This window comes from Aythya ferina (assembly GCF_964211825.1).
Source record: "Aythya ferina genome assembly, chromosome: 20".
Lineage (NCBI taxonomy): Eukaryota > Metazoa > Chordata > Aves > Anseriformes > Anatidae > Aythya > Aythya ferina.
In genome coordinates, this window is record NC_140318.1 from 11,626,991 (window position 1) to 11,640,560 (window position 13,570).

Consider the following 13,570-nt stretch of genomic DNA (forward strand, 5'->3'; position numbering starts at 1 on the left):
GTCTGATTGCTGTGGATGCAATATGATGAGTCTGGGACACAGCTCCAACCTTTTAACCAAGAATGGGGATGTCATCACTTGGAATCCCCCTTAATCCCCTCCTTTTGGGGGCGGGAGAGCAGGGCCCCTTTGCTTCAGCACCCTGGCTGTGAGTAATCCTCTTGCCTGCTTGTCTTCACAGTTGCAACTGGATGAGGTGAACAGCACGGCAGCCCAGCACCGGCTCCGCACCCTCCTAGAGGACCTCATGGAGATGGAGAAGGTTCTCCACGACATGGACATCCTCTCAGCACTGGCCAGGCTCCTGCCCAGGGGAGCCTGCACCAGCAAGGCTCCACCACCTACCGCCAACAGCACTGGCTGGGCCAGTGCTAATGCCACAGCCAGCAATGCCACGGTGGAAGAGGAGGGTTCCAGGGGGGACCTGGCTGGTGGTGACAACCCCCAGGGGCAGTTCTCAGCCTTTGTGCAGCTTTGGGCTGGTCTGCAACCCATCCTCTGTGGCAACAACCGGTAGGAGTCCCATGAGGAGAATGGGGCCAGGGAACTGCCTGAGCTGTGAGCTCCCTTCCTGGGGCAGGGTGCAGGGGAGCCCACCTTGCTTCTGCCAACGGTAAAGGGGCAGAATTGTCCCTCAATGAGTGTGCAGGATGTGGGTGCCACACCACATCCTTGTGCCGCTGCCAGGGGAAACTTCTCGCACCAGGCAGCACTGTGGCAGCACCTCACTGGCATAGGATTCAGTGGGAAATCTGCCACAGGGCTGCCTGCAGGGAGGGATGCTGGGGTTGGAGTGGAGTTTGCAGCCTGGACTGTGTTTGCAGGACAATTGAACCTGAGGCACTGAAGCAGGGCAACATGAGCTCTCTGGGCTTCACCAGCAAGGAACAGCGAAACCTAGGACTCCTTGTACATCTTATGACCAGCAACCCCAAAATTCTTTACGCTCCTGTGGGTACCGAAGTGGACAAGGTCATTCTGAAGGTGAGGGCTTCAGCTCATGAGGGTGCAGAGTCCAGGACCCTTTTGCTTCCTCTTCCACTAGCCCAGTCCACAAGGGACATCCATGCCCAAAGGAGCTCAGGAGGGCTTGGGGGGCTGGAGTTGAGCAGGCAGGAGGGATCCAGATGCCAGCAAGCACCTGTAGGGCAGTGGGCTGGTACCTCCATGGCTGCTAGGGTGGAGTGCAGCACTGTCCTGGAGAGCAGTTAACCCAGCATTTTCCCACAGCATGACCTTCCGACCCACAGGCCAACGAGACCTTTGCCTTTGTGGGCAATGTCACCCACTATGCCAAGGCATGGCTGAACATATCACCTGAGATCCGGGCCTACCTGGAAGAGGGCAGGCTGCAGAGACGCATCCGCTGGCTCCAGCAGGTAGGGTAGTGCTGTGGGGACTGAGCCTGCCTTAGGTTACTGCCCCATGGGCCGGAAAGGGGTGTCTTGCCCCCAGGCACCCCTTAGCTTCTATGCGTAGAGTGCTCAGGTGCTACTTGGATGCCTACCCTGCTCTTGCCCTGTGCAAGGCAGATACTGTCTTGCTGTCCACAGGAGGAGCATTAGAAAAGGGTTGGTCTCATCTGCGTCCACAGGGAGGGCAGTGCTGAGTGGCAGGGGTATCCCAGCTTCTGTCCTCCATGTCTTCCTCCCTGTTGCAGTTCACCACTGACCTCCACAAGCACCCAGAGATCCTGAATGTCTCCGAAAATGACCTTCTCCGCAACTTTCTCAATGGCAACTTCTCACTGCCCAATGCCAGCGTCCTGCTCCAGCAGCTGGACACTATTGATAATGCTGCCTGTGGCTGGGTCCACTTCATGGCCAAGGTGAGACTGCACCCATCTGTGGACATGCAGGCGCTTGGAGCAGCACCCACCACCAACAGCTGGGCTCTGCAGGGCCAAAGAGGGGTCAGATCTGCTCAGATCTCCTTCAGGCCATATGTTGGGAGACCTAGAGAGGAGACGATGGCTTCTCTGGTGTCACGAGCTTTGGGGGAAATGTCAGCAGTGGAGGTGCCCATCTGCTGGGTTCAGGTCACTTTTGTGGTCACTGTGGGGGGCACATGCCATAGAGGGGGTAAGGGGTCCATGACCAGAACCATGAGGTGTGATGGGATCTGCCTGGCCTTCCCCTCCTACCAGGTCAGTGTGGACATCTTCAAGGGCTTCCCAGATGAGGAAAGCATCGTCAACTACACACTGAACCAGGCCTACCAGGACAACGTCACAGTCTTTGCCAGTACGTCCCTTGGGAACCAGCTTCTTTGCAGGGGTCCCTGTAGCCATGTCTGAAGCCATCCCCCAGGCGTGGGGCCACTGGCTTTGGGACATGCTGCCTTGTGCATGTGTTGGGTGAATGAGTGGATCAAGTGTGCCAGCTCTCTCTTTGAGTACCTTGCTTCTCCCTCTGCTTTGTGCATAGATCCTGGCTGAGCCCCTACAAGCACAACTCCCTGCCACTGTCCTGGCTTGCCCACCACGGGTGCCTGTAGTCAGTGTGACAAGGGGACATGAGCACCATCCTTGGCCATTGTAGTCCTCGTCTCGCCCTCTGCTGCTACATGCTGAGCCCGGGGTCCTGGCCATCCCTGCATCCCTGCCTGTCACTGTGGGCTGGCCGGTGTGGCCATCTCCTGCAGTGCCACCAGGCTCTCCGCCTCTCCACTGCCCACAGGTGTGATCTTCCAGACCAACAGGGATGGCTCGCTGCCCCCGCATGTCATGTACAAGATCAGGCAGAACTCCAGCTTCACGGAGAAGACCAACGAGATCCGGCGTGCATACTGGCGGCCTGGACCCAACACTGGTGGCCGCTTCTACTTCCTCTATGGCTTTGTCTGGATCCAGGGTGAGTACCAGCTCCTTGCCCCACCATGGTCCCCATCCCTGCCCATACTGCCCACTCAGCCTGGCCTCTCCTACTCCCTAGACATGATGGAGCGTGCCCTCATCAACACTTTTGTTGGCCATGATGTGGTGGAGCCTGGCAACTATGTGCAGATGTTCCCATACCCATGTTACACCCGGGACGAGTGAGTAACACCCATGTGGGCATGACCTTCTCTCCTGCCCGTTGGGCAGTCCAAATTGGCCAGGACACTTCAGCTGGGGAACAAGGACAAGTCTGGGGGCTGCTGACATTAGGAGTGGTGAGCAACCAGTTATGCCCTGTGGCTTTGACCACCAAGCTAAGCAAGCAGCAAGTGGGGGAAGGATTTTTTTTTCCTCAGTTCATAGTTCAAGTGGGGAACTCGTGGCTGCAGGGTATGGTGACAGGACAAGGGGGAATGGGCTAAAGTTGCGCCAGGGGAGGTTTAGGTTGGATATTAGGAAAAACTTATTTACTGAAAGGGTTGTTAGGCATTGGAATGGGATGCCCAGGGACGTGGTTGAGTCACCATCCCTGGAGGTCTTTAAAAGACGTTCAGATGTTTAGATGTTCAGTGATATGGTTTAGTGAAGGACTGGTTAGTGTTAGGTCAGAGGTTGAACTCAGCAATCTTGAAGGTCTCTTCCAACCTAGATGATTCTGTGATTCTGTGTCTCAGAGACTGGATTACTTGGGGGGAATAGGAGAAGTTTGGTAAATGGGTGGCACATGCATCTGTTAGTGGTTCTCAAACACAAAGGTCTGGATGAAGTACCTTGAGAAGTCCAATACCCACCAGCCCTCCAGGGCAGGAAGATGCAGGGGGTCCTGTCCACAGCAGGGCAGGCAGTGCACCAGGTCAAGTCTGTGCAGCTGCTGCAGGCCTGCCTGCTGGGACCTAATAAACTGACAGTAGGCTTTCCTATGGACACATTGGAGAGGCTCTGAAAAATGCCTCCCCTCCCCATGTCTCAGATTTCTCAGGTATCAAGTAGAGATGGGAGCAGTACCTCTTGCAGATCACTGAGGAGCTGCTGAGGGCTGCAGTAGTCCCCAGGTGGTGGGAGAGCACCTCTGCTGCCCTGTGGCCTGTCCCCAGGGCCTTCCCAAGTTCCTGTGGTGGTGCCACCATCCAGCTCCCCCCTCTCTTCCTGTACCCCACCAGCTTTCTCTTCGTCATCGAGCACATGATGCCCCTGTGCATGGTGATCTCCTGGGTCTACTCAGTAGCCATGATGATCCAGCACATTGTGACCGAGAAGGAGCATCGCCTGAAAGAGGTGGGGTTGATGGGGGAGATCTGTGAGGACGAGCTGGTGTCTCCTCTGTCTAGCTGCCTGGCTGCACAGGGTATGCCAGGTGCTGGGACTCATCCCTCTTGCCAAGTCACCCCTCTGTCACCCTGTAGCAATTCCTAGACAGCAGCAGCCCAGGACCTGGCTTGGCCCAGAGCTGCCTGCAAAGGGGAGAGCTCTGCAGAAATCGAGTGTGCTCAAGCTGCCGGGCACAGTGCCAGGCTGAGCTGGCCAGTGTCTCAGAGAACTGCTGCCAGCAGCCAGGGCAGCCTGTGGGGAGAGCACTGACCCCAGCTCAGCCTGTGGCCCTGCTGCTCCAAGCCCTGCCACATACTGGGACACAGCCTGGCACTGCCAGGGTAGGGCAGCCCATTGCCAAACCCCTGGCTTCATCTACATCCTGGTGCCCCAGGCACAGATCTCAATCCCAGGGTTCTGCCATGGCTCGTCTCTGGGATGAACTGCTTTTCCTGAGCATCTCTGTCATGAGCTCTGGTTAGAGCTAGAGGCAGCTGAGCCTGCAGTCACTCTGTCATGGGGTGCTGTGGTCTGGCCACTCCCCTCGGTGCTGTCCTTTGCTCTCCCAACCCCAGCAAGTGACAGGCTCGGAGATGCACAGGGTAGCGAACAGCCTAGCTGAGCAGTGCAAGTCTTGCAGGTCATGAAGATGATGGGCTTGAACAATGCAGTGCATTGGGTGGCTTGGTTCATCACCGGCTTCGTCCAGCTCTCCATCTCAGTCACAGCACTCACTGCAATCCTGAAATATGGCAAGGTCCTGATGCACAGTGATGTCCTCATCATCTGGCTCTTTCTCGCCATCTATGCTGTGGCCACCATCATGTTCTGGTGAGCAGCCTGGTTCCCTCCATGGAGTCAGGGGGTACCAGCAGTGCCAGGTCCCTGGCAGGGTGTCCTTGTGCCATGGGGTGAGTGTGCTGGGAGCTGTATGGTAAGGGCTGGTGGAGCAGTACAGGTTCCCCCCAGCCTATTTGAAGGGTAGTTTACCACTTCAACACCAATGAAATCAGACAGTGTGGGGAAAGCCCTGGTGGAGCAGGATCTGGGGCTGGGCACTGGAGGGTCCCTCCATCCTTGGCAGGGGGAACTCAGCATTCACGTCCCTGGGGGGAAGGTGGTGCTGGGTGTGGGAGAGGGGGATGCCCAGGTGGGGTAGAGCTTCTCTGGTTGTGGGGTCACCTTTGTCTTGCAGCAGGGCTGGTGAGGTGACACTGTCTTCCCTACAGTTTCCTGGTGTCAGTGCTCTACTCCAAGGCCAAGCTGGCTTCTGCCTGTGGAGGCATCATCTATTTCCTCAGCTACGTGCCCTACATGTATGTGGCCATCCGGGAGGAGGTGGCGCATGACAAGATCACGGCCTTTGAGAAGTGCATTGCGGTGAGTTGGCTGCGGCTACCAGGAGGTGCCTGGCCAAGGATTTGTGCTAGGTACCCTATGTCCCCTACACAGGTGACAGCTACCACTAAGTCGTGGGCTCCCCACATCCCGTACACATGTCATCAAACCCTAGGGAAACCAATGCACATGTGAACTGGTTTGGCATGGGGATTTGGAAGCATCTCCAGATGGTTTGGTGCCTCCCCTGGGTGGGGCAGAGCCAGATGGGAATTTGCCCAACCTGTTCCTCCAGAGCTGGTCTGTGGTTCTGTCTGACATCCCCTTTCCTCCTCCTCCCTGCAGTCTCTCATGTCCACCACGGCCTTTGGGCTGGGCTCCAAGTACTTTGCGCTGTATGAGGTGGCTGGTGTGGGCATCCAGTGGCACACCTTCAGCCAGTCGCCTGTGGAAGGAGATGACTTCAACCTCCTGCTGTCCATGATGATGCTGATCATAGATGCTGTGGTGTACGGGGTGCTCACGTGGTACATTGAGGCTGTGCACCCGGGTACGTGCAGGCAGGGTGGGCAGGGACAGCATTAGAGCACTTCTGATCCTGTAGGAGCCTCCCCACTGGGGATGCTGCTGCTTCTTGGCTGTGCTCAGCCTTGATACAAGTGGATTCAGCACAGCATGCCTTCAGGGTCTCCTGTGTGTGTCCTCCTGGGGACACCTGCCCACATGCCTGTACCAATGGTGACTTCCCTGTCCCTGGCAATTTCCAAGGAGGTCTTCAGTCATGTGTCTCAGTTTACTGACCAATGTGGCATCCATAGTTGGAGCATTACTCCCTCTTACTGCCTATTTGAGGAGTCTTAACTACTCTGTTAGGTTTTTTAGGAAAACTGAAGCATGAGCCAGGCCCAGTTTTGCTTTGTTTCCCTGCACAGCCCAGCAGCATTTCCCCAAGCATTGGCAGCCCCATCCTGCAGTGATGTTCCTGGGCTGGGGAAACCTCCCTGCCCATGTCTGTGCCTGTGCTTGTGCTTGTGCTCAGCTCTGCCCTAGCCCTTAGACGGCTTCTGTGCAGATAAGGTGCAGGGATGGCCCTGACTGCAGCAGGGTTGTGCTTGCAGGCATGTTTGGCCTGCCGCGGCCCTGGTACTTCCCGTTCCAGAAGTCCTACTGGCTAGGAAATGGAAGAGTGGAGACCTGGGAGTGGACCTGGCCCTGGTCACATACCACCCGCCTCAGCATCATGGAAGAGGATCAGGCCTGCGCCATGGAGAGCAGGAGGCTGGGTGAGCTGGTGGGTGCAGAAGGTTGGTGGTAGGGCTTCAGGGTTTGGCCCTGGCTCTGTGGCCATGGATTCCATGCATCCCATGCACCCTTGTCCTGAAGGGCAGATTGTATGTCAGGGCATGATCCTTCCCAGGGACTGCTGCCCATCACTCAGGGCAGGAAAGGTTTGAGATGCAGAGGGGAAGGGCCAGGAGCCAGCACGGTCACTCCAGGATGGAGTGGGGGAGATTCACCCCTGGGAACCCCACTCAGTGCCCAGCCCTGACTCCTCACTGCTCCATTCTCATGACAGAGGAGACACGGGGAATTGAGGAGGAGCCAACCCACCTCCCCTTGGTCGTCTGCATTGACAAGCTCACCAAGGTCTACAAGACAGACAAGAAACTGGCACTGAACAAGCTGAGCCTCAACCTCTATGAGAACCAGGTGGTGTCCTTCCTGGGGCACAATGGTGCAGGCAAAACCACCACCATGTGAGTTCTTGCTGGGGTGGACGTGGGCTGTGTCCTGCCCAGCTCTGGTAGGTTGGGAAGGTGCTGCATGGCCGTACTTCCAGGGATCCATGGCTGCTGGTGCTGTCCTCAGAGGGAGGTGGTGTGGATGTAGGGGTGACACAGAGGGGGACCAACAGCCAGCACACAGCCCTTCACTGATACTGCTCTGCCCAGGGCCCAGCAGATACTCTGGGAGGTGGTGGTTGGGACTGGGGCCAGGGGACTGCGTGTGACATTCCTTACCATGTCCTTTTCACCATCCATCCAGGTCCATCCTGACTGGCTTGTTCCCTCCGACCTCGGGCTCCGCTACTATCTATGGCCACGATATCCGAACAGAGATGGATGAGATCCGGAAAAACCTGGGCATGTGTCCCCAGCACAATGTGCTCTTTGACAAGCTGACAGTGGAGGAGCACCTCTGGTTCTACTCACAGCTCAAGAGCATGGCAGAGGAGGAGATCCGCAAGGAGATGGACAAGTAGGCACCCCCTAACTTCTTTTGCCCCCATCTGTGCTTTTTGTGGAAGCAGGTCCCCTTCCCAAGAGGGATCACCCCAACATCAGCTCCACCAACTCTTCTTGGAAACTTGGGATATTGGGCTGGCATAAGATCCTTTCGTAGCTTGGCTGTAGCTGGGCTGTCCTGACTGCCAAGAGACTCTGGTACCATGTGGGGAAGAGGAGTGAGATGCTCCCCACAGATGCTGGCTGCAGGTACAGGCCAGCCCCAGCAGTCGTGATGCTTCTCTTCCTGTCCTCAGGATGATTGAGGATCTGGAGCTCTCCAACAAACGCCATTCCCTGGTGCAGACCCTCTCAGGAGGCATGAAGAGGAAGCTGTCAGTGGCCATTGCCTTTGTAGGTGGGTCACGGGCTGTGATCTTGGACGAGCCCACGGCTGGAGTCGACCCATACGCACGCAGGGCCATCTGGGACCTCATCCTCAAGTACAAGCCAGGTGAGCCAGGACAGCACTCACCTGGGTTGCCAGAGTGAGAGAACAGCTTGCTGTGGGGCAGAAAATAGAGCCTGGGCTTAGGAGCACAGAGAAAACCCCTCACTGTGCCTGCTGAGAGGGACCAGATGGGCCTCTCCTGTCTCCCTGCCCAAGCTGTGTCATGGTCTCTTTCTGTGTCTGTCTCCCTGTGGCAGTTGGACCCCTCTGCATGTGACCCAGGGGTCCCTGTGAGACCCTCGGGGGCATGGCCAGCTCTGTGCTCTCCTTCCCCATGCCCCCAGGCAGTGTGCCTTACCTAAGCAGGGCAAGCATGGGCTGCAGCAGCCTTGGTGTAGCCCCAGACCCTCTCCTTATGCTCTGTGCCACCGGGCAGGGAGGACCATCCTGCTGTCCACTCATCACATGGATGAGGCTGACCTGCTGGGCGACCGCATTGCCATCATCTCCCATGGCAAACTCAAGTGCTGTGGTTCCCCACTCTTCCTCAAGAGCACCTATGGCGATGGCTACAAGCTGACGGTGGTGAAGAGGCAGTCAGACACCAGAAACAGCACAGGTCTGTGCGCCCAGAAGGACCCTGGGTTTAGAGGATGAGTAGATGGGACCAGCCCTTTTTGTGCACAGGAAAGGAGCAAGAGGTCAAAGCCCAAATGCTCCTGCCTCAAGTCCCCATAGGCCACACATAGGGGACAGGGGGACAGGGTAGTGATGCAAGAGGTGTCATTGCTCGGTTCTCTGGGTCCCCAGTTAGATCCTGCATGGAGGTGTTGCCTCCACGTGCTGATCCTGGTGTCCAGCCCAGGGGCTGCTTGCTGATGTCTGGCGTGGGCAGTGGTGCTCTGTGGGGCTGAGGGCAGAGCACCTACCCAGGCCAGGAAGCATGGCCAGAGCAGCCAGAAGCTGCTAGCACCCTGTGATAGATGCAGAAGGAACCCCTGAGGTGCTGGGAGTACTGTGGATGGCAGGGGTTGCTGGTAGAAGGCCAGAAGAGATGACCAGTGCTGCCCCTCTGCTGCAGAGCCAGGCCAGCCCCACAGTCCTCTAGGCCACTCTTCCGTCAGCCCCTGCTCTGAGCCCCGCGTCTCCCAGTTTATCAAGAAATACGTGGCCTCCTGCCTCCTCATCTCGGACACCAACACTGAGCTCTCCTACATCCTGCCGAGCGAGGCTGTCAAGAAGGGCTGCTTTGAGAGGCTCTTCCAGGTACCTGAGCCACCCACAACCCTGCTGCCTGCCTTGCTGACAGTGCAAGGATGGGGGATCACCATGAAGGGGCAGGACAAGCTCAGATGGGCATGGCATCTCATGAGGCGTAAGGGGGGACAAATGTGCATGTGGGCCCATGTGGAGTTGGTGCCAGAAGGGCAAGACACATCACTGGGCCTGTTCCAGCCCTGTCAAAGAGATGCCAACAGCAAATGGTATGGGGCTGTTGTCCTGCCTGGCACCAGCACTCACCGGATGAGTGTCTGAGGGTTTTCCCTGTGCTGTGGCAGTGCTGGAGCCGCCTGCCCTTCTCATTCAATGGTTTCCCTTCCACAGCACTTGGAGCAGAGTCTGGAGGAACTTGACCTCACCAGTTTTGGGCTGATGGACACCACACTCGAGGAGGTCTTCCTGAAGGTGTCTGAGGAGGACCAGTCCCTGGAGAACAGTGATGTGGGTATGGACTGCAGGAGGCACATGGCAGTGCTGTTGGCACTGGGGCACAGGGAGTGAGGTGAAGGCATCGTGTGCCTTTACGTGGGCTTTGTGTCTCCTCGGCTTTTGCATGGGAGCAGGAGTCTCCTCTGCAAAGAGGAGGGGGGGCCTCTGTCAGAGCCTGCCCCAGCTTAAGGGCAACCATCAGCTGCTTTGATCTGGGTTTGCAAAGTACATCTGTGCTCTGCTGTGCAAGGCACAGCAAAGGCTGGCACAGACAGCAGCAGTGCCCCTTCTCCTTCCAGACATGAAGGAGTCCAAGAAGGATGCCCTCCAGCCACCTGTCCCTGAGCTGGGCCCAAAGCCAGAGGCCAATGGGGAGCCCCTGGCTGAGGTGGACGTGCCTGAGAAGCCCGAGGTAGAGCTCAGCAACCTGGTGACATGCTCCAAGCTGGCGCAGTCGCAGGCATCCTTGCGCTCGGCCTCCTCGGTGGGCTCCGTGCGGGGCGACGAAGGTGGGGCTTATTCTGAGTTCTTTGGGGATTACTCTCCATTGTTTGACAATCATCAGGACCCTGACAACATCAGTCTGCAAGGTTTGTAATGCCGCGTGGCGGTGTGCTGCTTGTGCACCATGATAGAGGTGCTCTGGGATGGGGAGGATGGCTGCTCCAAGGCAGCACTGGCCCTCACCAGGGGGCCATGCCCTGGTGTACTGGGGATCATGCTGGCTCAGCTGAGCCCCCAGTGACAGTGAGCCTGTGTTCCAACAGATGATGTGTCCAGGGAGCCTGTAAAAGAGAGAGAAAGGGAGGCACAGGCCCTGCAGCCTGGGAAGAGGATTGGGGTGGGATGGCTGGAAACTGGTGCTTCTAGCCAAGGTTGGCACCCCCTGAACTGGTGTCATGTGCATGAGGGATTATGTGCTGAGGCACAGAACTGTTGGGCTCACCGACAGGTGGAGGCACAGCCAGTGTTAGCCCTTCCCTTTGTCTCTCTTGAATCCTGCAAGCGCTGACCTGCAGACTCACTCCCACTAACACACTCCTCACACTAGCAGCTGTGTTGACTGGCAGCACAATGTGGCATGGGGTGCACTGATATGGTGGCTGAGCTGCTGGGTTTTCTCTTCTTGGCTGGCCAGCCCATCCCTCCAGCATGGAGTCGTCTTCTAGAGAGTGGCTCACTCTCCAGATGCTGACATGGTTTCAGGACTGTCCCTGCCTGGATGCTCAAACTGCACAAGCACAGAGCATGCAGGCAGGAGCCCAAAGGCTACTGTTTACTTCACAAATCCTTTTCTGGGTTATCCCACCAGTTCTTGTCATGATTAATTTATTGCTGTGACGCTCTTCTTCCCCTGCCAGGTCTGTGTATTGCTCTGAGTATTGCTGAATTTGGGTCAGTGGGAGGCAGAGCAGCAGCAGTGTTGCACTGCAATCAGACTTTCCAAGTCCTAGCCCCAAACTCACTGCCTTGCTGGGTCCCCACACCCACAACCTGTCCCCCCTCTTCCTGTCTGCGCTAAGCCCTTGCCATCCAGGGGCATCTGGGCTGGCTAGAACTGATGGGAAGATGGGGGGGGTCTGCAAAAAAGCACCACGTTTTTTTTTTTTTTTGTTTGTTTGTTTGTTTGTTTTTTAAACCATTGTAACAATTTCCCATTTTGGGCCAAGAGAAACCTGCCAGCCAGCTGCCTTGCTTCATGCCATGGTAACACCAAAGCTCAGTGGCCCCTCAGAGTGGCTGTGCATAGCTCAGCATCTGTGTGGCCACAGGCTAAGGCAGGTGTGGGGTCACTGGGGCCCTGCAGGAGCAGTTGTGCAGGTGGCTCACATCCTCCTACCTGCCACCTCCTCCTTGCAGACCAAGAGGCCGATGTGGAGGCAGAGGACCATGACTTGGCCGGGCAGGGGACCTTCAAGCTGGAGGGCTCATGGCTGAAGCTGCGCCAGTTCCACGGGCTGATTGTAAAACGCTTCCACTGTGCCAAGCGCAACACCAAGGCCCTCTTCTCTCAGATCCTTCTGCCTGCCTTCTTTGTCTGCGTGGCCATGACTGTGGCACTCTCCGTGCCTGAAATAGGTACCTGCAAGCCCTTGTCCCATTGGGGTGAGGAGGACAAGGGGGTCTTGCCCTGTCCCCTCTCCAGGGCCCAGACTCGTGCCCCTGCACCAGATCAGGTATCCTCTCTCTGCATTGGCAGCAGCTTGGAGTGAGGGCACATTTCCCACCCTGATGCCCTCACACCAGCCAGGTCTTGCTGACCCAGATGCTGGGGACTCCTCTTAGCCCTTTCTGCGTACCCCCATTGGACTGGTGGTGATACTGCGGGTGGGACTCAAGTGAGATAAGGACAAGGCTTCTGGGTGCTCGGCCTGCCTGTGAGCATGGGGCCACATGGGCAGGGGTGCTGAGGCCACAAACAGGTTCCTGTCCTTGTTTCCACAGGTGACCTGCCACCCCTCATCCTCTCGCCATCACAGTACCACAATTACACCCAGCCCAAGGGCAATTTCATTCCTTATGCCAACGAGGAGCGGCGTGAGTACCGGTGAGAGCTGCCGCTTGCTCAAGAGCACCATCCTGCACCCCAATCTCACTCCCATACCCAGAACCACAATGGGGTGATGGGACTGGGGAGGGCAATTTACAGTTGGTCTGGCACTGGGGCTGGCTTGGGCTTGGAGTAGAGCCTGGCCAGTGTAATGCCCCATGCAGAAAGTGCCCTCTGTTCTCCCCTGGGGCCTCTCTGGGAGACGTGCCAGTCCTGACGCTGGCTGTGATCATCAGCTTGGCTCATGCCAGGCTTGGGCTGAGTGGGTACCCAAGGCTGTACAGCCGTGGTGCCTGTGCCCATTCAGCCACTACACATACTGAGGCTGCATGGACTTGCCCAGAAGATGGCCAAGGTGGGATGTTCCATGTCTCATGCCTCTTGTACCTTTTACCCGCTGCTCTCCCTGCAGCATCAGGCTGTCTCCAGATGCCAGCCCCCAGCAGCTAGTGAACACCTTCCACCTGCCCTCTGGCATCGGGGCCACCTGTGTGCTCAAGACAGCCTTCAACAACACACTGGACCAACCCATGCAGACCCTGAACCTCAATAGCAATGAGTCCAAGATGCTGGCAGCCAAGTACTTTGATGCTATGTGCATCGACTCCTTCACTCAGGGCCTGCCACTCTCCAACTTCGTGCCACCGCCTCCATCCCCAGCTCCTTCCGACTACCCCATCTCAGTGGATGACGACTTGCTGCATGCTTGGAACTCCACAATCTTCTCTTCTGCTATCAAAGGTGTCATCTGCACTTAGTGAATCGGTCTGTCTGGGCTGGGGTTTCATCTGCAGGCAGGGCAATGTGTCTTCCTTGCAGGAGCAGCTATAGTGGCGCCTCAAAGTGCCCATCAGGTGCTGTTTGGCTCGGTGATAGCAGAGCATTGCTTGGCTGCACTTCTGAATCAGGGTTGATGCTAGCCTTGCAGCACTGCTCCCATTCAGCCTCAGCAGTCCTTGCTGAGCTTACTGGGCTGATGATGCCATTGGGAATCTTGGTACTTGGGTTGGGTACTTGGTCCCCAGCTAGCGGAATGATTGCATTGCTTTCTCCAGACACACTTCATGCCCTGTCTCTGAACCATTTCTGTTCCCTGTCTGTTCCCACGT

General features: G+C 57.0%; 1 protein-coding gene across 6 annotated transcripts in view; it reads left to right on the plus strand.

Annotated features, from left to right (window-relative positions):
* The window catches only part of ABCA2 (ATP binding cassette subfamily A member 2), a 42,040-nt gene that overhangs the window by 17,280 nt on the left and 11,190 nt on the right, over positions 1-13,570 (plus strand). For 3 of the 6 annotated variants that reach the window (XM_084494551.1, XM_084494552.1, XM_084494556.1), the window contains 22 exons: positions 182-513; positions 825-984; positions 1,251-1,379; positions 1,661-1,828; positions 2,147-2,243; positions 2,679-2,852; positions 2,934-3,036; positions 4,039-4,153; positions 4,827-5,017; positions 5,416-5,566; positions 5,870-6,074; positions 6,643-6,807; positions 7,101-7,281; positions 7,571-7,783; positions 8,067-8,263; positions 8,637-8,819; positions 9,282-9,466; positions 9,806-9,926; positions 10,210-10,500; positions 11,771-11,989; positions 12,356-12,458; positions 12,874-13,202. In XM_084494551.1, the coding sequence (XP_084350677.1) occupies positions 182-513; positions 825-984; positions 1,251-1,379; positions 1,661-1,828; positions 2,147-2,243; positions 2,679-2,852; positions 2,934-3,036; positions 4,039-4,153; positions 4,827-5,017; positions 5,416-5,566; positions 5,870-6,074; positions 6,643-6,807; positions 7,101-7,281; positions 7,571-7,783; positions 8,067-8,263; positions 8,637-8,819; positions 9,282-9,466; positions 9,806-9,926; positions 10,210-10,500; positions 11,771-11,989; positions 12,356-12,458; positions 12,874-13,202 (4,012 nt within the window). The remainder of the gene's footprint in view (positions 1-181; positions 514-824; positions 985-1,250; positions 1,380-1,660; positions 1,829-2,146; positions 2,244-2,678; positions 2,853-2,933; positions 3,037-4,038; positions 4,154-4,826; positions 5,018-5,415; positions 5,567-5,869; positions 6,075-6,642; positions 6,808-7,100; positions 7,282-7,570; positions 7,784-8,066; positions 8,264-8,636; positions 8,820-9,281; positions 9,467-9,805; positions 9,927-10,209; positions 10,501-11,770; positions 11,990-12,355; positions 12,459-12,873; positions 13,203-13,570) is intronic. The other 3 variants (XM_084494553.1, XM_084494554.1, XM_084494555.1) reach the window with 3 other exon arrangements.